We start from the raw sequence: 24,567 nt of genomic DNA, 5'->3' as shown, positions 1-24,567 counted from the left end.
TGCCTACTGTACTGTAGGTGATAGTAGAGCTGGCAGGGGACTCATATAAGGTTTGACTGTGATCCCATTCAAGTCAATGGAAAAGTTTCTAGTGATTAGAATGATGCAGTACCAAGCCCTAAATGAGCCTTGCCTCAAATTGATCTAGAGGGAAAGAGAGAAGAAAATTATGGGTCCTTCATGCCTTTTGGAAAGTGTTGCCATTCTAGCAGCACAGAAAAACTAGTGTCTCCAGGTGCCTCTGAACATGCACCATGGATCCTTCGAAAATTTGTAGTTTTGTGTTTGAAAACATATTCCCATTATTAGATTCATTGTCAATGTTAATAATCACAAAGAGGGATGAAGACTTAACATTTGGACAAAAACTGTGTTTAAAAAATGAGAATTTCCATTATGGATTTAAAAAAAAAATTAAATTACTGATTTCATGTATTTTTATTTCACTTGTAGAGCATAATAGGTTTACAAAGCACAATGAGACATGACCTAGAACAAATTCATTTTTGCTTAGTACAGAGATCTTAATTAGCATGCATGGCAAGAAACTTGCTATTAGCATGAAGCTTTAGGATCCTGAAAACATAAAGGTATTATTTGCTTTTTTTTTTGGCTGGGGGAAAGGAGCAGTTTGCCATCCGTGAGAGACCTTAGAAGTAGCTTAGTCTGCCAAGATCTCATCCTACATTGTTTTTATATATGTCTCTCTTACACATTCGGTATTTCATATACAATGTGGATTTTAATGTATTTTTTGCTGTGGATCTGCTGAATTCAAAGGTAATTAGAGTAAATTAAAGTCAAGTGAAGAGTTGCTTCTGCTGGATACTCTTTTATCCCTTTGATTTCTGTATTTACCATCCAACAGTGTCCTATCATGAAGTTGAAAATAAAAATAAAACCTTTCTTTCATCAAAAAGCTTCTTTATAGAATAGTTACTTATATTTTGCTTTCAGCTAAATAATTATAAAATATTATCGATATATTTAGAAAAAATGGTGGTACAAATCTGCTAGAAATAAATATTTTTTTTTCTGAAGCTGTGCAGGCTTCTCCGTGACATGACATGTACTATACAACCTTGAACAATTAAATTATTGTTTAGAAGCTCTGACCTCCCCTTTACAGATCATCTCATAAACTGAAAGCTCAGCTGTCTCTCTTCCTATCTAGACTGTGGTCCTGAGAGCATACACTGTGTATATCACTTTAAACACCTCACATAGAACAACATTTCCAAAATCACTCCAAGAAGTTTTTGCACAGTAGGTATTGTTTCAGTTGGGATTTTTGCCACCATTGTGCTTTACTATTCCTGGTTTTCCATGGATGCTGGGAAGAAATTTCCAAGGATGGAAAAAATGCTCATCAGGCTGACTACACTAGACAAAATAACCTTAATGATATAATAATGCACCTAGACATCAGGCATATTCTGATTTCACTGACAATGGAATAAATCAAGACTGAGTAACGAGTAACTGCATTAAAGTCAATGGAATTACACATGTGTAAAACTAAAACTGGCATAACTAGAATCAGGACCTTTGCTTTATACCAAATGCATTCTTTAACATTTAAATGATACAATTACTGACTGATGTATTACCTTAGAGATTATGTGTATATTTTTTACACTAATCATCTTCCTTTCAGATGGTTCACTGGGGCACATTGTTAAGACATATTAAAAGTATTGATCTACCTAAAAAACAAAAGACCTATATGTATTCTAGATGGTCTGAAGATATTTTAAATATTCAGTTGGGAAAAAAACATAAATTACATGAGCCACAAGATTAAATAAAATGGGAATCTGTCCAGGAAACTGACTTACTGTGTAAAGTAAATAGGTGTATTTATAGATTTCGGAACTCAGAGTTGCTTCCCAGGTCTATGGACTGGAGATGAGAATGTTTAATGTAGGCTTTCAAAATAAGATAATCCTAGGAGATACAGTCAACTGTAACAAATTTACAAGCTGCATGTTAGTATGCCAAATACTAAAACTACGATAAAGAATACAAAGCCAGTATTATTTTGCTTCCTTTACACAAGTTGACTGAAAGGAATGCTATTTAGAAAAGGCTTTTGTAAGCATTTCATTTGTAATAACTGATGTATTTCTAGCACTTTTTATCCCAATAGATCTCAAAGCACTGCACAAACCGTGGGCTAAAATATCCCCCTCCATGGTGAAACCCAGGAGATGGAGCGAGATGATGCAAAAATCTCTGGCTCATATTATGCCAGCATTTCTTTTTTTTAGCAGAAATTAACAGGAAGCGCCTGTTAAAAATCAGATCTGCCCTCCACAAGGTTTCCCTAATGGAGTTTCCTTAGATGGAGAGTCAACCCCTTAATGTTACAGGTTTGTATATGAAAAGAATCACTCTACTCTTAATATTCAGGTTATTGTTAATTAATCTTTGGAATAATATGAATGAAACAGTTTCATTTAGGAATTTAACTGGCTATCCATTAGTGCCACTTAAACCAATATTTGAAAGAAAACTCATTAAATGTTAAAAGGGATAATGGAAAAAAATGAATTCCTCTTTTGGCCTTTCACTAATGAAGATTTCATCCTGAATTATCTTTCAAACAAAAATGAAGTCAGTTCAGTAGTATCTTTTTTACACACTTATGGCTTTTCCAAAACCATTATGAGCTCGACTGAATAATTATTATGTCTGTCTTCTGCACTATGGAAACACATACAACTGTAAGGGTGCCATGAAAAATCAATTTTGCACAACTTTTTGCAGACGACTGCAGTTAATTATATTAATTATATTAAGACTGGACATATTTTGTTTTTTTTAATTAGGTCCTATATGATCCAAAATCAATATGGACTTTCAGACTAATCTATAGATAAAGAGTTTATTCTTTCATCAATGTGCACTGATAGCAGATAATTAAGAATACTTAACACTGTAGGTATGCAATGCCTTTGATCTTTACAGAGCTATTTACAAACCTTGAATACCATGTGTAGTTCTGGTCACCCCATCTCAAAAAATATATATATTTGAATTGGAAAAGGTACAGAGAATGACAACCAGAATGATTAGGGGTGTGGAATAGCTTTCATAAGAAGAGAGATTAAAAAATACTGGGACTGTTCAGCTTAAAAAAGACAACTAAGGGGGGATATGATGGAGAGCTATACAATCATGAATGGTGTGGAGAAAGTGAATAAGTAAGTGTTATTTACCCCTTTACATAACACAAGTACCAGGGATCACCCAATAAAATTTATAGACAGCAGGTCTGAAAACAAACATAAGAAAGTACCTCTTCATACAACACACAGTCAACCTGTGGAACTCATTACTAGGAGATGTTACAAAGGCCAAAAGTATAACTGGGTTCCAAAAAGAATAAGATAAGTTCGTGAAAGATAGGTCCATCAATGGTTATTAGCCAAGATGGTCAGGGATGCAACCTCATTCTCTGGGTGTCCCAAAGCCTCCAACTGCCAGAAGCTGGGACTGGCCACTGTCAGAGACAGGACACTGGGTTAGATGGACCACTGGTCTGACCCAGTATGGCTGTTCTTATGTTCTACAGGCAAATATTCTTCCTTCGCTACATGGGTGTATGGGCATACAAGGTTGGAAGTAGAGAACCTCTTCCCTAGAGTGTAACAGAACACTAACTAGGAGACAAGATAACACATTGCCCGGGCTCAAAAAATCAGTGGTGGGACTCTGCCAAGCTCCACCCACTCATAACTCCTAAATGAGATGTCACTCACAGCAGATTGTGCAGAGTTTCATATTTATTTATTTATTATCGTTATTATTATTATTATTATTACTACTACTCAAGCCCCATTGTGCTAAGCATTATACAAATATATAGTAAAAGGATGGTCCCTGCCCCAAAGGGTTTATAGTCTACGTAATATGACTGTTCAGCTCTTCTTATGTGCTTTAATCAGCAGTGAAACTGTTCACAATGTAATTATATAAACTGTTGTCATTAGGCTTCAGAGCAGATGACCCTCTGTAAATGAACTGGGGCTGTTCATGCCTTTTTTACAGCTTTATTTCCATATCACTTCTTGCAGCCTCGGGCAAACATCATTGCATTGTTCTACATATGGTTCATTTTTAAGGTTTTCTTCACTCTTGGAGACAAGTTTTTTAAATTAAGTCTTAGATTTTAGAGGACAAGAGGCATCTACAAGGGAACATTTACCAGCTTGCCATACTGCCACAAAATGGCTAATTTCAAACACTGACAAGCATGATGAGCTTTGGCTGCAAGCATGCACTAAAGGGGAACACATTCTGTTCTCTGGAGCATCAGTAAGTAAGGTCTGCTCCAAAGCACATTCCTTCAAGTCTCCCTGAGCCATCTTGATGCTAATACTCCACTCAGACCTATACCAAGCGTGGTTTCAACAAGGCAGAAAGGGGTGTGTGTGTGTGTATATATATAGAGAGAGAGAGACACACACACACCCTTCTACCTTGTTGAAACCATATATATGTAAAAACCTATGTCATAAGATTATTAATAGGGTTGCAAAGTCAAAAACTAAAAAGTTAGGAAATACTAGAATTAAGGTTGCCTGTGCAATTCGGCATATGCATTATGACGCTGTCTTTAATTACATGATCACATACTGTTTTTTCCAAAGGGCCCCTGGTTCATTCAGTGCACAGGACAGATGGTGCTCAATTACTGAGTAGCTATTCGATATTTTGTTTTCTACACATTGTTCAATGTGTGGTTCAGGCCTTACTTTTTTCACAGTATTCAAACTCTGCTTTGAATAAAGACTTAGTAATTTCCTCATGGGCCTTTCTATGGGGTCATCACTATAATATAGGAGCACTTCACAAACATTAATGAATTTATCATCACAACACCGCAGTTAAGAAAGGCAGAAGACAGTACTATCCCCATTTTACAAATGAGGAACTCAAGCATAAAGAGATTATGGTCAAAAGTTTCCACTAATTTTGGATGCCCAATTTGAGATGTCTAGGACCTGATTTTTCAGAGTACTTGGCATTATATAGCACTTTATATGTTCAAAGCCCAGCTCCTGTTGACTTCAGTTGCAGCTCTGAATGCTCAGCACTTCCGCAATCAGACCGACAGGCAACCTTAATTCTGACATTTCTTGACTTTTGAATGCTTGACTTTGAAACCTTAATAATGTTGTTTTAACACTTCTTTTGTGTGTCATTTTCTAGGTTGTTAAAAAAACAAACTGAAAGCAAAGTGCAGGCTCATACCCTAAGTCTTTAAACTACACAGTTTCCCCCGCACAACCCCCCACCCCACCCCACCTCACCTCACCTCCCAAATGTTGGGCTGGGGCTTGATTCTTACAGGATTTGCCAACACAGAAAAGTGTGAGGGTTTTTTCACAAAGCTCAGCGGATACACCTGTGGTCAATACTGTCCTAGCAGGGGAATATCGGACTTCAGGCTTCAACCACAGGGGGGCTCCTGCCCTTCATGGGGCTCAGGGCTTCCACCCTATGGGGCACCTGGGTTCAAGGCTTCTGCCCCACAAGGTGCCAGGGCTCAGGGCACTGAGCTTCAGCCACCAGGCACCAGGGCTCAGGGCTTCAAGCGGCCCTGCCTGGCAGACTCCCTGAAATGGCTCGTGGACCCGCACTGGGCCGCAGACCCCCGGTTGAGAACCGCTGCACAAAAAGCACACTCTTTTCCAGAAACTGGAATGGAACTTAAGATTCCTGAGTCTCACCATCTCTCAGACGTCAGCAAATAGCTGTGAAGCTCACAGGCATCATCCCCATCTAGAGGTTGACAACCTACTACTGCTATCAGTTACTCCATTAACTCAAGTGGCAGAGGTTTGTTCGGTGCCAATCCTGCTGTTGACCCATGAGGTGTCAATATGATGCCACATGATAGAATTTCTGGTTTTTTCAGTTTGCTTTTTAAAAACCTAGGAAATTACACACACAAATTATAGTAAAAGAATATTATTAAGGTTGCAAAGTTAAGTTCTCAAAAGTTAGGAAAATCCAGAATTAAGGTTGAATGTGCAAGTGGGTTTTAATTCCTCCCCTCCCCCCGCCACTTGTGTAACCTTTAATTACATGATCACATACTATTTTTTTCCACAGGACCCCTACCTCATTCAGTAGACAAGATGTATCTGCTCTGGGAATGAAACAGTGTTATGTCGTAAGAAAGGGGACTTGTCTGTAAGACTCCTGCTCAAGTTGGAAGTCCAGTGAATGAGGCAAGAAATTACACTGAGAACAGTAATGGTTAAAGCAGTTGAATGCTGCCCTTGGGAATGATATTCTATCCCTGCCTGTGTCACAGAATGTGATACTAGCAAGTGAGTAAAATGAAACTTTTTACAGGTGGTTATTAATTATATAATCCTAATTTTCTGGATGCCCAATTTGAGATTTGCATAAGCGCTGAACACTCATAGCTGTAATGGAAGTCAATGGGAGCTGAGCTTGAACATATAAAAACCCATATAATGTTAAGTACACTGAAAAATCTGATCCTACGGGGTCTCAAATTTGGCACCCAAAATTAGCGGAAACTTATAGACTTCAATCTCTGTCTCAACTCCCTATATGTAAAATCGAGGTAATAAAACTCCCTCACTTCCCAAGGGTTTCGTGAAAATAAATTAATGAATGTTTGTGAGGCACTCAGTTAATATAGTGGTAAGCACCACAGAAAAGCCTATGAGGAAATCAATAATTCCATCTTCAGGGAAGGATTTGAATAAAGTGCAGTAAATCGGGCTTGGGCCACACATTGAACAATGAGGAGAAAACAAAATATTAAATAGCTGTTCATTAAGTGAGCACCATTTGTCATGTGCACGGAATGAGGCTGGGGTCCTGTGGAAAAAATATTATGAGATTATGTAATTAAAGACTATCATAATGCACAAGGGAGGTTACATGGGCAGCTTTAACACTGGCATTTCCTAACTTCTGACTTCTTGACTTTGCTACCTTAATAATGTTCTTGCAGGACAGTTTTGTGTGTGTAATAAATACTGCATTGTGCCTTACTCTTTACTGCTTATGCATTGGTATATATATATATATATATTTAAAAAATGGTTGGGTTTTACAGCTTATTCCTTACTTAAAGTCATTTCTCTGAAGTGTTCACAACTGTTTGTTGTTGAGATAATCATCACATCAATTGTGAGTATTGACTGTTGTGACATGAGGGTGCCCTATCGCCAACCCACACCTACCTCCACACAATCCATCAGTGCTAGCCAGATGCAGTGCACTTTTCACTAGCATTCACACCCTAAGAGGAATGGAATTTCTCAAGGGCTCCAGTGACAGCACAGATCCTCTGAAGCCCTTCCAGTGAACAGAGAGAAAACTTGCAAGATCAATCTATAGTTCAAATGCTCACTAAGCGATTTGAAGTGGGACTGACTTTTTGTTCTGTTGTACAGTGCCTAGCACAATGGAGTCCTGGGCCATGACTAGGGATCCTAAGTGCTACTATTACTGCCAATATTAATAATAAATTCACTTTGAAAGTTTTCTTTTCTTCTTTGCTGCTGTGTGCATAGGACTCCTATCAACGTTACTAAGAATTCTCCATTCTGACTGGCATCAGATTAGACCCCTTTTGGTGGAATCCGTAATAATTAATAGTCCATCTAATTTTCAACTCAAACTCCAGTTAAATAATAGTATAGCAGTTTTTATGATGGAATTTCAGGCAAAAATATTAGCTATTGGGTGGTATGGAGGCTTTCGAAGTTGGCTGAGAAACAGCACTGAAAATGTGAGATAGCAGCCTTCTCATGGATCAATGGCAGAATGGTAACATCACCACAAAATACCTCAGGTAAGATCACATCAGTTCACACTGGGAAGTTTTAAAAACATTTCTGGGGAGGAGCAGATTGGTTTAAGTCTTAATTTGGGGCTACTTGTAACTCGGACTACCATGCAAAGGACTATTAGATGAGGAAGAACCACTAATTAGCAGGAAACCCAAATCTTGAGTCTGGGCAAGCCGAGACCATACATCCATTTATTTCCCCACCACACAACAGGTGGGCAAAGAGGGGCAGGGAATGTCTGGAGCCTTGGCTCCATTTCAAATGCTGAGCATTGGGAAAACAAATTACTACCTCTTCTCTCTTCCCCGCCCCCCATCCCTGGATCAAGGTGAGGAGCAAGGAGAGAACTGTGGCTCCTGCGGTCACAGTAACATGCCACCGCTTGCTATGTACATATTGTGACACACACTTTTTCCTAGATTTTCTTTTCTAGGGGGTCTAGTATGGTATCACCAGATGTTTAGCAGCAGCCTTTTGCCGTCACGACAGGCTTCAACATCTGGTCTACTTTTTCTATACTCACCAGGTCATGTAACCTTGTTTTATGGGAGCCTTTAGCATAGAAACAGAAAGAAGATAACGATTTCAATTGAATAATTTTCCTTATCTCCAGGTAACACACTTGGCTTAATTTCACAGAGACAGGTATTTCAAGACCTGCTATTTAGGAAGCGGATCACTTATTCTATATTCATTTTAAAGGAGACTGTAAATGATCTTGTTGTTGTGATGAAGAGTTTTGCTGTGTGTTTTTAATAAGACATTTAAAATCTCACTCATATTTTTTTTGGAAATCTCACTCACTGAAAGTGTCACAGATTGAGGGTCAAGCCTGGCCAAAAACCAGATACAGGAGGCCACAGAGGCACCTTTGATTTGTTTAAAGATAATCCAGCTCAAAGCCTAACCACAGTGGTGAAAGCTCAGGATAGACAATAATTTAAATAGTCTCTACCGGAAACATTGCCTCCAACAATCCCATATCGTCTTAGTGCTTCTGAAACTCATGTGCACCTGTTTAAAGAGTACATGCCTGCTCTTGATTAAGGCTTCTAAGTGGTTAAACATTTAGCATTGGAGAGAGATGCCAGGAGGTTTTCAGGTGTGCTGGCAATGTGGCCCAGCTGTATGTGACCTCTGTTCTGCAGGAAATCTCAAAGTGTATCCATGTCTTTTTAATATGTTTAATGTGTTGACATTAAATTCTCTTTAATGTAAAATAAAGGACAATAAAGAGCTCTTGGGCATTGGTGGTTGTCTGTTTGGCAGTTAAGAGTTGCAGTGCACACAAGAAACATATGAAAGACTGTCAAAAATAACAGGCTGGTACTGTCTACAGACATTATGGGTTAAATATTCAGTGCAAAACAGCAATTCTCGTAGTACTAAATTCCTGTATACCAAGCTGAAAACACATACCCAAATATGAGGATAATCCCATGACAGCAGAAGGGTAAATCCCAATGAGCTCATTTGTTTCTCACAGCAGGTAACTAGAGAAAGGTATATAAATGGCCAAACCAGATCTGAAATGGCCTTCTACATGTAACAATGACAAAAATAAGGAGTCTGAAATCTATTCTTCTTCTGAGAAGGGGAAGAAACCCCCAAAAGCCTCTAAATATAAAAAGGAAGTAGAGCCCTAAATATCAGTTTATTTAGCAATAAAACCCCTGTATGCAGAATAATACAACACTGGTCTGCATACAGTTAATAATCTGTCCCATATCCAGAGTCAACTTCTTCAGAAGAAATGAACTGAAAAAGTGGATTAAAATGGCAAGCATGACACAGACCATGTATCTTTTAGTAAGCAAAGGAAAATATTATCTAGGAACATGCTTACTGTATTTTAAGGACAATCTGCTGCAGCAATGTCCATCAACCTCATAGAGAATTTCCCCCATGTGCACATTACTCTCCTATCTCAACATACTCAGCTGAGTCCATATAGGGAAGGTGGCATGACCCGTGCCAAGAAACTATTGAAAAACCACACGTTCTGAATTTTATGAGTACCAGGAAGAGAACATTTATAAAATAGAAGTAGAATTAGCTACTGTAAATACTAAGGTGGGGAAACCAATGGAGGGTCTATAACTCAGGATTGCATTCCATCAGCCAGATTTCAGCCTTTCCGTCTTTTTTCTGGGTTCAACCTATGACCTTTTATTTGGGACCTGTCATGTTAGTTCAGTAAAGCAAGGTTCCAGAGCTCTCTGAATTTGTTGTTGTTATTATTATTAATATTATTCTTTTGTAATTCCAGTTATTTATTAAAAATCAAGCCAGATTTCCACAGTAATATCACCAGTTTGTAATCTGTCAAGTCTCATCAAAACCTACTTCAGTTGCTTTATAAGTTTAGTTTAGTGTCTCATTGTAGAATCCCTTGTTCTGTACAAAGCATGCTATGTTTTCAGTGTATTCTGTTTTATAGGTGGATGCAAAAGTACAGACCTAATCTTCCTGAGAGTTACACTGTGCTTCATTTGCACGCCTCGTTTTTCAATAACCCAAATTATGAGGCTGATGGTGGTTGCAAAGAAATGTTGAAGAGCTGTTTGAAGGCCAGGAGTGGAGATTTAAATTGTAATTGTGTCTATGTTTTGATGGTAATGGTGTCAGCAACAAATGTCATTCTTACAGCAGCATCAAAAACTCATCAATGATTTTCTCTTCCATTTCTATAGGCAAAGCTTTATTCAATGCCACATTTGATCTTGATGAATCTAAAGAAAACAATGTTCTGCATGCTCTGAGATGAACACAAATCTTTTCAATTTACTACTTAATAACTTCACACAAAAAATTAAAATAACACTAAGGAAATCAGAGTGCCAGCTGAAAGGCGAACTGTATCCCTAAGTAACCGAGGTAAACATAAAAAATCCTACTCCTCATTTAAAATAACACATTGTGCCCAAGAATTACATTCTGGTTTTCATCTGCTTTTCTAAGATCCAGCATTATCATTAAGCCCAGAGTTAAAGAAGAAATGTCTTACAGGGCAAACTTAAAACTATATCATGAATTTATGAATGCAGAATATATCATGTCTTTTACCTATTTTTCTTATGATTTTGGTTAAGTATCAAAGTAACTGTATTTGTGTTAAACAGAGGTTTGTTCCCCACAACCCAAACCATACTTCTGTCCAATCCAGGAGTGAAATCATCATTCAATATTTTGACACAATAATTATTTCCTTGGAAATAGACTAATGTCACTCAAACTAAATTTAGCCTTCCTTGGAGGATCAAGCAGAAGGAGTTGGGCTCAAGAAATCTATAATATTATCTTTGATAATATTAATATACAGGAAAATACTAGCCATTTTACACAGTATTTCTTTTTGTATAAATATTTTTCTTATTTCAAATTCAGGGTGAAAATAACCTGTTAATGTCAGTTTTATATAGTATTTTGTGTTTTGAATTAAGAACGTATAAACTACAAATTCCACTTGTATTCCTTCAGGAATTTGCAAGAGATTTAATTGTTGTGTCTACCAAATAGAGTGATCTGACACCAGAATGTTAGTGGAGTCTTCCCATGTGGTGTCTGAACCCCCTACATAGACAATGTCTGTTACTTTACCCAAGAGTCAAAATAGGACCACATTCAGGATCCATGAGCAGCTGAGGTCAATTTCATCCCCGGGGTAATTCCATTGAAATCAATGGAGGGAGAATGAGTCAAGCCCCAACTAAGCTAAAATGGAGCTTATCCTGAATTAATTTGAAAATGCTGTGCTAACCATGTCAGAGTAAGAGCTTACTTTCTGAAGACTACCCATAGCTACAGACAGAAGTATACAATTCTGTATAATTAACAAGTTATGTATGCAATATCCACCACAAGTCCGGAGGCAAAAGTGTGCAGTCAAAAAGGCTGCGTGCAAAACACTCAATGCTTGTGAAGAAGTTTGCCCCATGTATACCCTGACTTGAACATACACATCAGGTGCTTGCTTTATGCAATTCCTGCTGCACACTTTTGTGGATGGACAGTGAAAAATGTAAGGCTGCCTTATGGGACCATGTTAACTGTACTGTACACAGTGGGGGTTAAAAACACTTAACATTTTGTTTACAAACAAATGGCTAATTTTTGAAAAGAGTAAAAACAAACACTTTCTCCTTACACGGTACTTATATCGTGTCCCTCACTGCACTCAGCCTAGCTCAGCTGCCGCTGTGTGAAGAAGGGATCGGGCTGCGAGCGGGGATGCGCTGGAGCCCCTGGACTCTCACCCGGGAGCTCAGCCTGGGATCAGCGCCGGAGGCTGCTGGCGCGTTTGCAACATTCCCACGAGCAACTGAGCTCGGATCGGCCCATTTAGGAGGCGGCTGAGTCGGTGGAACCGACCTTGCTCCTTCCTTCCCACGAACCTGGGCGATCCGCTCACCAAGCGCCAGCGAGCCGGGAGCTGCCTCTCGCTCCGCGGCCCTGACCCGTGTCCCCCGGGCTGCTGCGGCTGCCTCCGCTCCCTCCCGCCCTGACAGGAGCGTGGGAACCAGCCGCGGCTGCCGCGCAGAGTGCCCGGGCGGGGGGATCCCTACGGGGAAAGGGAGCCACGATCCGCACGGGGGCAGGCCAGGGGCGGATCGGGGCGAACAGCGGGGGGGACGGGGGGCGTCTTGCCCCGAGGGGAGGCGGCTCCCGGACAGAGCGAGCCGGGGCCCCTCGCAGCGCGCCGGGGGCGGCACTTACTTGATGTCCTCCCAAACCTCCGGGCCGTAATTCCGGATCACCAGCAGCTCCAGGGCGTGATTGACGAATCCGTACTGCGGACAAAGGGTGAAACAGGGTGGGTCAGTCACGGGTGCGAGCAGCGAAGAGCGGGGCAGGGGAGAGACTGGGAAGGGGTCGCTTATAGGAGCAGTGCGGAGACGCAGTCATTTGCTGCGGGAGGGCCGGGGGAAGGAGACCAGCAACCCCCCCACCACCACCGGCCTGCATCCCCTGGTGCGTTATGGGGCCGATCATTACGCGTGGGAGAAAATCCCCTACCGAGCATCGCCCCCACAGCGGGGCGCCAGCCCCAGCCTGAGCCGCCTCCCCCCAGCGCAGCACCCCTCGGGCATCTGCCTTCCAAGGGGGGTGCACGCTCCTCTGCACACACCCCCGCCCTCCCCTCCACTGCCGCTGCCCCGCGCCCAGCCCATCTCTGGGTTCAGCCTCCCTCCCCTCGGCTATAGCAAGGGCCGTAATCCGAGCAGCCGAGGGGGACAGGGCAACCCTGGGGAGGGAGGAAAGTGCCCACAGCCGCAGCCCCCGCGGCGCTCACCATTGCGCCGCCACTCGCTCCCCTCCGCTCGCTGACGCCCCCTCCCCGGCTGCACTCAGCGATCGTAACCGCCGCACCAGCAGAGCTCCTGGAGAGCCGGAGCGCTAGTCACCGCCACCGCCACCCCCGCTGCGCGCTGACTGCCACCCCCCGACAGCCAATCCGCAGCTCGGCCCGGGGCTGGCTTCCAATCACAGCCAGAGGAGGGAATTCAGATGCTTCGAGGATGCTGCTCGGCTCGAGCCCCCGAGGGGGGAGACAATGCGAAGCGCGGGGGGCGGGGGGAGCAGTGTTGTGCGGAGTTGGGGAGCGGGGCAGCAGCCTCAGTGAAACCCTTTGCAATGGATTTCAAATGCTGCTGCAATGTAAACAGCTAAATGGCTGGGGATGGGCAGCAATGGCTGTAACCTGCTGGTATTTTTGGTTATTGTTCTGGGTAGCTGGGGTTACCTGGTTGCTTGACTTGTATTAATAATAGGCCCTTCTACTGATTGGCTTCTCCAGCTCATGAATGGTAAATATTTAACAAATGTGGTTTCTCTTGCTTGAGTCCTCCCCACAGAATACATTATTAATGCCATCATATGTGTGCATGAGAGAGACAGAGAGATATGAGAAACAGAATGCATAATGGCCTGGCCGGATTTAAAGAGGTTAAGGACATGTGTTTGGGATGGCTGCATTACTCAGGAGTAAAGCTACAGTTTTGCCACGAGGTGGGATAACAGAAATCGTGAATTTGAATAAGGTCATTGAAGTCTTAGAAAGGGCTGTAAAATCATATTTGATTAGGCCCCCAAACCAAGTGGTGTTGCAGTCTGGCACATGGGGCGCAGTTGCACCAGGTTGCAAATACCCTGAGCATGGAGCTGTTTTTTCTCCCCACACTTCTGCTGTTAAATTTACAAAAATTTCTATGGCAGGAGTGATAATGCCATGTATGAGTTAATGCCCATACATCTTTCATACCAGCTCACATACTGATGTATTCTGTGTATGCCACATGTTATAGGGAAAAAAGTATATTGTTAATATAAACACCAAGAAACAGAACTCTCATCCTAAATGTTCCCTAATGTTCTTCTCTACAGGGAACCATCTGTCACATAGTTCCCATTGTATCAGAAAGATCTTTTAACCCCTTATATTTCTAGATTGGAGACAGTAGTACTGACCTGGTCTGACTGTTGGGTGAGTCAGAAGAATAGTTCTGCATTTGTGTTCAGTGTCCTAACAGCTGACACATAATAAGTAAAGATACCAAATGACACAAATGTGCATGTTGGTTTTAATGCCTTTTGTAATAGTCAAGAGGTAATTTTGAAAGGGCAAAGTTGACTTAAATTTAGTCCAAAAGTGTAAATTTTGCAAAACTGATGTCTTAAAAAACTGTAGACCAATAGAAATGTTTCTGCAATTGTTTTAAATTCCAGTGAAAACACAAAAAACTCTTCTGTGTTTGAAAACCAAATATTGCAGCACTAAGAACCCAAAGGAGAAATTAACTATAAATACAAATTATTATGCCTCCACTGATTTTCCTATTCCAAGCCACATGAAATGCAAGAGATAAATAGATAGCATCAGTGACAAGCAGGTTGCATTTCTTTCTCTTTTAATAGTCACATGATTCAACAATACATGATTTAATAAGTTGACAGTTCCCGTTTAAATGGCACATGGAACGGAAAAGTTACAGAATAGCAGTAATGTAGCCTACTGAATAAATGTTATTCACAGAGGGACAACCAAGTGAAGCATGCTTCTCCAGATGGAGTTTTGGATACATGACGGAGGACAACATGAAGGCATGAGTTGATAGTGATGACTGATTGTAGAGCCCAGAAGCCCAGTCATGGATTAGGACCCCACTGTGGTAGGCACTGTACAAATACAAAACAAAAAAGCGAAGATAATGCAGCACTTGGAAAAGTCAGAAAATTTCAAACTAGGTTAAAAGGCTCACTTAGATTTAAACACCTCTTATATCTTTAACCTTTACTGTAAGGTACAAAATTAAACAGCAGCATGAAACAAAAAAGTACAGGAAGATCTAGAAGAGACATTAATGCAATGCCAGAGTTTATCTGACAAAGAAGATAATTAAACACCTGTGAAGTTTTGGGACAATAGCCAGACCAAATTCCAAAATGAGACTTCTTATAAATGTAATTTATACAAATATAAAATAACTTATTCTTTGAAAAGACTTTTTAAACCATCTATCTCAAGGAAGTTAAAATAATGGAAATGAGACAATGAAAAACAGGATGCTCCTTAATCAAGGAATGCTTCTTCAGCAAAAGGAATAATTGCTGTTTTCTTATACTACTTACCCACAAGCCCTGGAGGCTTTTATGATTACAGTCAAATTAAGGTTAAATAGACTCTCCTCTTGGCAGAAGGATACCAGTTGGGAGAGGATCCAAACAACCAGTCATGGGAGCAAGATTGCTAAAAACAATCATAGAGACCCAGACTGAAAAGCTAACAGAGTAAAATCTCTGATGGTTGATATGGAAGAGAAGAAAAAAAATCAAGGATGAAATTTACAAATCTATTCCTTCCTCATTTCAGCCATCACTAGGCTAATAAAAGAACTCTGGGGACAAATCATAAGATAATGTAATTCTTCGTAGTTCTGTTAACTTTAAGTGTCCTACGTCAGCTAAAGAGCTGGCCCTTTCTGCTCAAAACAGAGAATCTGGGGAGTTTGCTTCTGTTTTTTTTTTAAATAATGCAGTATAAATACACCTAAGATATAGCAGGCTTATTGTAGGTGTTATTCTATACCAATATTATACTGTATGCATGCTGACCCACTCCAACAAAGAGCCCTCAGGTTGAACTTCTTGGGTGAAATCCTGGCCCATTGAAGGCTATAGGAGTTTTGCCATTAACTTCAGTGGAGCCAAGATTTCACCCCTTGTCTTTTTCTATGTAAGTAATATGGTCAAAGTTCAAAGTCAGTAAAATTTAATAAGGGCAAAATGCAATGATGTTTACACTCAGAGACATATGTGTGCTTTAAGTTTTGGAATCAAATGTATACTATAATGAATAATATAAATGACTGGTTTATTGATCTGAAGATTAAAGAAAGAGCAAAACAGCATAGGATCTTTGCTTGTTATAACGCCAAACTTGGTGTAGTACTCAAAATTTGTTCTTGAAATACAAAATATTTAAATGATCAAGGCAATTTTACATTCTATTTGCTGGATCCATCAAGTGCATCAAAAGCAATATAAGATGCTAACAAAATGTTATTGCTCAAGACAGGTTTCCATTTCTGAGAGGAATTCACAAATTGTAAAGCATCATTTTTCTTTGGACATTAGAAGAACAGATCTGATACTAGACGACTCTATTCCATTATTGTGACTGGTGAAGCAGTGCTGTTGTGACAAATTATAGGTTATTACTAACTGTGTGTTATCATACTACTGAAATAATTTTAGTGATTTTTAAAAAGTTCAAGTATTTTATAATATGCTATTTTTATTTGAAAATAATATTGTCTTAAATACACAGGGTCAAATTTGTTGCTTCCTTAAGTGGGAACAACTCCACTTATGCAAATGAAGTTTTGTCACTCCTAGTAGTGAACTCAGCTCACAGGGTCAGTTTTTCAAAAGCAATCTTTAAAACTGAAATCTTAATTTTCTGGATCAAAAACATTTTTACACAATTTTTTTTTACCTCTAAATTGCTGCGTACACAGAAACAGACATGGGAGAGCAAATCACATTTCTACACACAAATTAGCGTGTTGGTCCTTAAATACTAGATTTAGGTGAGTATATAAAGGACTCAGTCCTGCAGACATATATATCAGTAACTTTATTCATGAGAGGATGCCTTCTGAAGTCACCTATGTTTATTATGTATGCAAGGGAGCTGCTGTAATATATAGGCAAAGTGTATATAAAAAAAGCTAAAACCAAGGAAATTATTGAAGGGTAGGTTGAGGCCTTTTTGAAAATTTGGCCCACTGGAATATAAAGATGGGCATATAGGATCAGATCAGTGGCCTGTGTAGCCCAGTATCTTGTCGCTGTCAGTCCCCAGCAACAGGTGCCTCAGAAAAAGTACAAGATACCCTGTAGTAGATAGTTATGGAATGATCTGCCCCTAGGGGAAGCTTCTTCTGAAACCCAGGGAGTTTGAAGTTGGTTTGTGGACAAAAAAATGAGGGTTGATCTGTTTTCTAAAATAAATGTTTATTCTTCTTTGGATGTTCACATTAACCATACAAATACCTAATTCCAGACATATATACGTGACTAGAAATAGACAAAAATCCATGGTCAAATAAATAATCTTCTTTATATAATTTTTTCATGCCAGTCAGGCAATGGATAGTGCACGTGGCTAATAAAGAAATAAAATATACCTGTGGGCAATGTAAAGGAGACACAAAATGTTTATATACTGGAAAAGCAACAAACTTGGGGTAGGACTATTCCCTTCACCTTCACATCACAGTGGGAGGAGCTTAAACTTCTGGCTAAGAGTTAGTGGAAGTGGGAAGTGTCTCTGAATTATTGTCATCCCCTTCCCCCAGACCTTTGGTATTGCCAGACTTCCAGGCTAAAAGCTAGGTTGAGTTTTCAAGGACCAGCCATACAGCATGGGAATGCAGAGGGCGCACAGCTGCTGCCACTACACCTCATGAAACCGTACAGCGTGAGCTCTTTCCCACACTTTGCATACCCCTTTGGGAGTAGTCCTTGAATTTCTGGAGGGCAAGAAATAATGTATGGCCTCTGTGCAGTGGTGTGAGGGGATGTGAATGGAAGACACTAGCTGGCCCATAACATCTACATGCATTTCAATGTGTTTTTGTTGCTACAAAAAGCATTATAAAATGCAGCAAATTTTAATAAGCTATATGTTTATTCTGGACTTTTCTCTTATGGTTTATATTGTTACTAAAAACTTCAATAAAAATTCAGCCTTATATGGTACTGTTGGAGTTAGTTTGTTGAGGGTTGTGTTACTTTACTAACAGCAAACCTGCTTTTAGCTGTTTCCAAATCACAATGGTCTGAGCCCTGACATTTGGATTATCATAACATATTTCTAAGGGCATGCAAATATACATTAATTTAGTTAAGATTGGCTTAGAAAGGCTCAGCATTTGAATTGCAGCAAGATGCCATTTAAATTCTGGTTTTAATATTGTTATTGACAAGCTGCAGCCAAAGATGAATTTGATGATTAAGAAAAGTTTGAGATCCCATGATTCCTTCTACTGAAATAACCCAGTTATGCAAAAGATGGGAAACTGTGAGCTTTATTTTAAATCTTCCCTCAAGGGGGAGTGTCGCAGATCCACAACTGTATTTAGGTGCCTAACTCCCGTTGAAATCCATGGGAGTTATGCACTTAAATACTTTTGAGGACTTGTCCGGTGTTATTTTGACAGCTCAAAGAAGAGAAGTGATAACTCAGAGTCCAATCCACAGCCCACTAAAGTCAATGGAAAGACTCTTATTGACTTCTATGGGCTTTGGATCAGGCTCTCAGTGGGCACTAACTTAGGAACATAAGAATGGCCATACTGGGTCAGACCAATGGTCTATCTAGCCCAGAATCCTGTCTTCTGACAGTGGCCACTGCCAAATACTTCAGAAGGAATGGGCCGAACAGGACAATTACTGAGTGATCCACCCACTGTTGTCCAGTTCTATCCACTGTCTGGCAATTGGAGGCTTAGCAATCTTGGTTAATAGCCACTGATGGATCTAGCCTCCATGAACTTGCACTACATTCCCTTGCAGCTTTGGTTGGGCAGAGAGAATTTGGTAACCAGTGGCTAGTCCCCTGTATTTAACCTGCCACCTCCTCCCCTGCAGAGGCTGAATTTTATTGAGGATATTCCCCATGGCTAAGGGGCATTTTCTATCCCATGCTCCATGTGGAGAGGGAGCATTTTCACCTAAGTGTTTGTAAAATCACTGGAATACTTAAGTTTGAAAAAAACGACTGAACAAATGTTTGCTTGCTTGTATAGTAACACTGACTGGGAAATGTAACCTCACAACAATCAGAAAATGACCAAACAATTCCAGTAGAAGTTTCTAAAGACAGCAGCACAATGAAGACAGTAGCAAAATGATGAGGTCATTTCTACTTAGAATAGGTAATTGCTGTCTTAATTAGAAGAGCTGTTTACTGTCAGCATCAAAAACTTCTAAGGCACATGGGACTCACAGCTTTAAAAGGTTGTTTACTTTGGTTTAGATTCCTTCATAGCTTATTATTTCTTTGAGTGGATGTCTAGCCTCATGTTCCCACATAACTGCACATGTAACATTCAGATCAGGAATTTGTGCTCAGAAGAATACACATCTTTAACTGTTGTGTCTGTGAATTGCAGGAGTTTCAGAACAACGGATTATCTCCCATATATTCAGCTTCAACATTCCTGCACTGCTGAGTAACTAAAAATAGTGGGTCATATTCTCCCCTCTGCTCTGGTTTCTAACATTCCGTTAGGTTGGTTGTTTTTTGTTTGTTTGTTTGGTTTGGTTTTGGTTTGTTTTTTTGACTGCCGCTGCACATTCAGTGGACGTTTTCAGAGAACTGTCCACAATGACTCCAAGATCTCTTTCTTGAGTGGCAACAACTCATTGAGACCCCATCATTGTGTATGTATCGTTGGGATTTTCCCCCCAATTGTGCATTACTTTGCACTTATCAACATTGAATTTCATCTGCAGTTAACTTTAGATTTACCTATCTTGAGTAATTTTGTATCCTCTGCAAATGTAGTTACCTCACTGTTCATCTCTTTTCCCAGGTGTAGCGGGGTGGTCACCTGCTCCTGCCCTGAGGGGCTTAGAACAGCCCAGCAGACGGCTGTGGCTGGGGCAAGCAGCTCCCAGGCTGACTGGGGAAATAGGCACAGCTGGGAGCCATGCCCCAAACATACCACAGCCGGCCCCTATAAAAAGGCTTTGAGCCAGGCACACAAATAGACTCTCTCTAGCTTTGAGAGGGTGGGACCTGGCTGCAGGGAGCTGAGAGAAGTTCCTGGAGTGGAGCAGGGCTGGGGGAAGGCCAAGGGAGCTGGAGAGGCTACAGCCTGGAAAGCCCCAGGCTGTGGCCTAGCAGAAGGCCAATGGGTACTGGAGGTTGCAGAGGGAAGCCCGGGGTAGGCAAAGGCAGCAGGTCCAAACCCAACCTTGCCCATGATGAGTAGGCTGATACTGAAGGCTGCCCCAGGGTGTGGGGGCTAGACAATGATTGGCAGTAGCCAAATACTGAGGTGGGGATTAGAGGGTTGGGGGTTCCCCAGAAAGGGGTGACCCAGAGGCAGAGAGTGGGGGTATTGCTAGGGGGCAGTACCCCAGATAAAAGGGCACTGGGGTCTGGGAGGGACATGGGGGCTGGCGGCAAGCAGGACACTGGGCTGCAGAGGGTGCTCTGGAGGCTGGATGAGCTAATTCCCTGAGAGACCAGCAGGAGGTGCTGCAGGAGTGAATTCACACCTTTACACCAGGTCATTTATGAATATGTTGAACAGTAGTGGTCCCAGTGCAAATCCTTGGGGGAATCTCACTCCTTCCCTCTCTCCACTGTGAAAACTGGCCATTTATTCTTACCAATGAACTCTACTACCACATGTCCATCTTTTGGATGGACCTCAGACTGAGATAGACAGTGCTGCCCAAGGTGCCAGGGATAGCATGAGCTTCATCCCAACTAGGTGTCTTCAGCACCTGAGCAAATTTCTTTGCTGCCCTATCAGCAAGTCATTTAGCCTCAGGCAGAGGCAGCTCAATAATATGATGCAGGGATGAGCAGACAAGGTAGGGCTGAGAACAAGGACTCTAATCTTGGCTATGATACCAACTCTCTTCATGGCTTCATCATGTCACTTAAACTTTCTGCCGTCACTATTCCTAGGTATAGAAATAATACTTACCTTAATCAAAAGGGAACTGTGACAGGTAGTTAATGTCTGTAAAAGTGCCAAATGTGTGAAAATTCACTAGAGTGCACACCTAATGCCCAAGTAGCTGGGTCTAGTAGGGTTAGCCAGTCATTTGGACAATTACGCCTTATTAATACTAAGGCCAACTCTACATAATTTCAAGCAGCTTGACTATGTGGCTGAGAGGGTGTGTCCTAACAAAACAGGGCTTGAGATTAGCATGCTTACATACTATGACTGGCTAATCACACAGGAGTTACTGCTACTCCCAGAACAACTCCCCTTCCACAGCTTTTACACAACAATGAGCAGGCATGGAAAAACGACAGCACAACATGGTAAATAGCCATTCGATGGGGTGGAGGGGGTAGTAGAAGTACACGCAGGTCAATGTTCAAGAGTAATGTGCCCTTTCATGCCTACGGTTCTCTTCTTTCGGTGGGAAATGCTGCCCTTGCAAGCTGTGCCTTGGTCCTGAATCAGGGCCTCCATGCTGCTGCTGCCATTTAAGATAATGCAGTGGAAAGGGATGTGGAAAATGACGGTGGTTCTATAGAGGTATGAATGCCCCTTATGTGTGATTTACATAGGAGGAAGCAGATCTGGCTCAGGGATTGAACTATCTCTGCATTTCATTGTTTTCTCAGTTTCCGCGTGTTTTTTGTTCATTTTGTTTTTACACAATAGTTTGGGAAAGAAAGAAAGAAAAGACTAATTGCACTTCCTTTGGCAAAAATAGTGAGAAATTCCTCCAACTATCTCACTGACATCATATCAGGCCTTGATGGAATGAATAGTTATTAATGGAACTATTTTGACTCACCTTTTCCATTACATATTTAAAATGGCATTGTTAGATTCCTAGGGTCTAATTCTCATTTACACTAACTTCCCTTTATACTGCTCAGGCAGAGCAAAAGGGCCTTATAGTGAGCATAAATGTGAATTACACCTAATCAGTATAAAGGGGCCTTAGTTTAAATGAGAATCAATCCCATAAAATCTTCTGGATCTAATAAAAAGTTAATTCACCTATCTAATGTAAAAGGTTCTTGTCAACATTCTAATCTATTATGTATTTATATTGCTGTCACCACATGATATCTGAGTATGCCATTGTATCTGAGCATATACAATGGCACAGAAGTCATCAGCCTGGAAACAATTGCATTTCATTTATTTGCTTGCAAAAAATGTTATGGTAGTTAAGCTGTATCTTGCTTTTGTAAATGCAAAGAAGGTGCTTATTGGCTTTCTCGTTTTCCTGTCAGATCTAATTTAACTAAAGATTAGTTTTAAAATATACAATTTTGCATTTGTACTTGGGTGCTGATTCAATGAAGAACTTAAGTATTGAATTTCAATGGGACTTCAGCACATGCTTAAGGCCTGGAATCAGGAAAGCATTTAAGCACTTAACTTTATGCATGTGTTGCAATCCAGTTGACTTCAGTGAGATTCACACATATTGATTAAAGTGAAGCATAAGCCTAAGCATTTTTCCTGAACAGGGACACTCCTCTGAACTGGGGCATTACTGGGTACAGGAAAGCTTTGGCATTTTGAGATGAAAGGTCATTGAAGTCAGTAGTTTACACCACTGCTGACGATCTGGTTCAAAATGTTTAAAATGAATGATGAAATAGTCAGAAGTAAAAAAAATTTCATTTAATTTAATATATCATCTTTGTTTTAAGGCAAAATTATACCCACTTGCCATAATACCCTTGGGAAGGGGTGAGAGCAGTCAGGAAAGTCCATGCTGTGCATTCTATGGAGTTACAGACTTGTACTAAATTTGGCCTTGAGAATGACCATCCTCCAAACACAGCATTTCTTTTCTTCCATGACCAAAAAGGAACTCATTCCCTGTAAAGGTATTTGTAGTTGCTGCTGACTCCTGTCCTTTCCACACTGTGGAAAAGAACTCAGATTTGGAAAAAAAAATGTTTATTTAAAAAAAAAAGCAACATTATGTTTTACATTATCCTAGGAATGGACAGATTCCTACTGTCTTCAATATTCATTGATCAGTCGCCTATCGTGGGCCTCCCAAAGAGTCAGAACTATTGATCCTCAAGACTTAGAGATATCCTCATAGGACTCCTAAGTCTTTGCTGGACATTACTTTAGGTCAAGAGGATAAAATCTATATATAAAAACAATACCGTTGTGACCTTCACTACCCACTAGGATGTCCAAAGTTCTTGGGTTCCTGCAGCATTGCTGTTTTCATTCTCTTATCTTTCTTGTTTTGTAACAGAGTGATTTCTAAATCTCTTGAATGGAGCTGTCTCACTTTGACCATGAGCAGTGCTGTTCAAGATGGTGCTTATGGAAAATCTATATTAATATATACTTTTGCAAACTCAGTTCTTAATTTATGCATTTTGCAAGTACATTTTTCAAGGCTCTGTAGGTGCTTGCTCTGTTCAGCTGGCCTCAACCACTAGTTCTCATCACAAAACTAAAGGATGAAAAGCAATATGCTTTAAAAGTTCATACTCACAGTTATGGTCAGAGTGACTATATAAAAATGACAGGTTTCAGAGTAGCAGCCGTGTTAGTCTGTATCCGCAAAAAAAATAGGAGTACTTGTGGCACCTTAAAGACTAACAAATTTATTTTAGCAGTGAGCTGCAGCTCACGAAAGCTCATGCTAAAATAAATTTGTTAGTCTTTAAGGTGCCACAAGTACTCCTGTTTTTTTTATATAAAAATGGCACTTTACACAAACATAGCTGCTTCCTGTATGTACTCAGACGGAAAGGATGTTCCAGTGGCTTGTGTACTAGCCTAGACCTTGGATGACATGGATTTGAGTCCCTCATCTGCTACAGATTTCCTCTCTAAGCTTGGGCTAGTCTCTGTGCCTCATTTCCCCATCTGTAAAATGGGGATAATATTTGTGTACCTCACAGAGTGTGTTGAGAATAAATATATTAAAGACTGTGTGGTGTTCATACTAGGATCTTTTGGAGTTCAGCTCTATTTTAAATTAATGGAGAAAGGACTGGATCACTGTGGACATTAATTGTGTGAACATTGCCTGGTTATCCTGGGAGACCCAGCTTACCCTCCATTTCCTTGATAATGAAGCCATTCACGGGCTGCTTGGACGGAAGGAACTACCGCCTCACTAGTTGCAGAATGACAGTGTGCATTTGGCATTTTGAAAGGGAGATGGCATTTGTGGAATAGGTTGGAAGCAGCAGAAAAAAAATTCCCAAAGATTATAGCAACATGTTGTATTTTGCACAACATTTGTGAGACTAAGGGGGAGAACCTTAATGACAGGTGCAGGCTGAGGTACAGAAACTCACTCAGCGGTTTGAGCAGCCAGCAATGTGTTTAATATAAGATGCAAACAGCTGGGGCAGTATTGTCAGGTATTCCTATTGCTCTTATTTTGAGTCTTGGGCCTGAAACTGGTGGCTGTACATCCAACTGTTAACCCTGGAGAGTGGTAGAAGTTGTTTGTG

At 40.6% G+C, this 24,567-nt stretch overlaps 1 protein-coding gene across 1 annotated transcript in view; it reads right to left on the bottom strand.

The window, feature by feature from the left end:
• GUCY1B1 (guanylate cyclase 1 soluble subunit beta 1) overlaps positions 1-13,270 on the bottom strand; it is a 60,464-nt gene extending 47,194 nt beyond the window's left edge. The window contains exons 1-2 of the mRNA XM_039542385.1: positions 13,141-13,270; positions 12,564-12,637 (exon numbers count right to left, since the gene is read on the bottom strand). Of these exons, the coding sequence (XP_039398319.1) occupies positions 12,564-12,637; positions 13,141-13,143 (77 nt within the window). The 5' untranslated portion in view covers positions 13,144-13,270. The remainder of the gene's footprint in view (positions 1-12,563; positions 12,638-13,140) is intronic.
• Positions 13,271-24,567: the final 11,297 nt, after the last annotated feature.

The sequence above is a fragment of the Mauremys reevesii genome, linkage group 5 (genome assembly GCF_016161935.1).
Source record: "Mauremys reevesii isolate NIE-2019 linkage group 5, ASM1616193v1, whole genome shotgun sequence".
Classification (NCBI taxonomy): Eukaryota; Metazoa; Chordata; order Testudines; family Geoemydidae; genus Mauremys; species Mauremys reevesii.
This window is presented reverse-complemented; position numbering and strand designations above follow the sequence as displayed.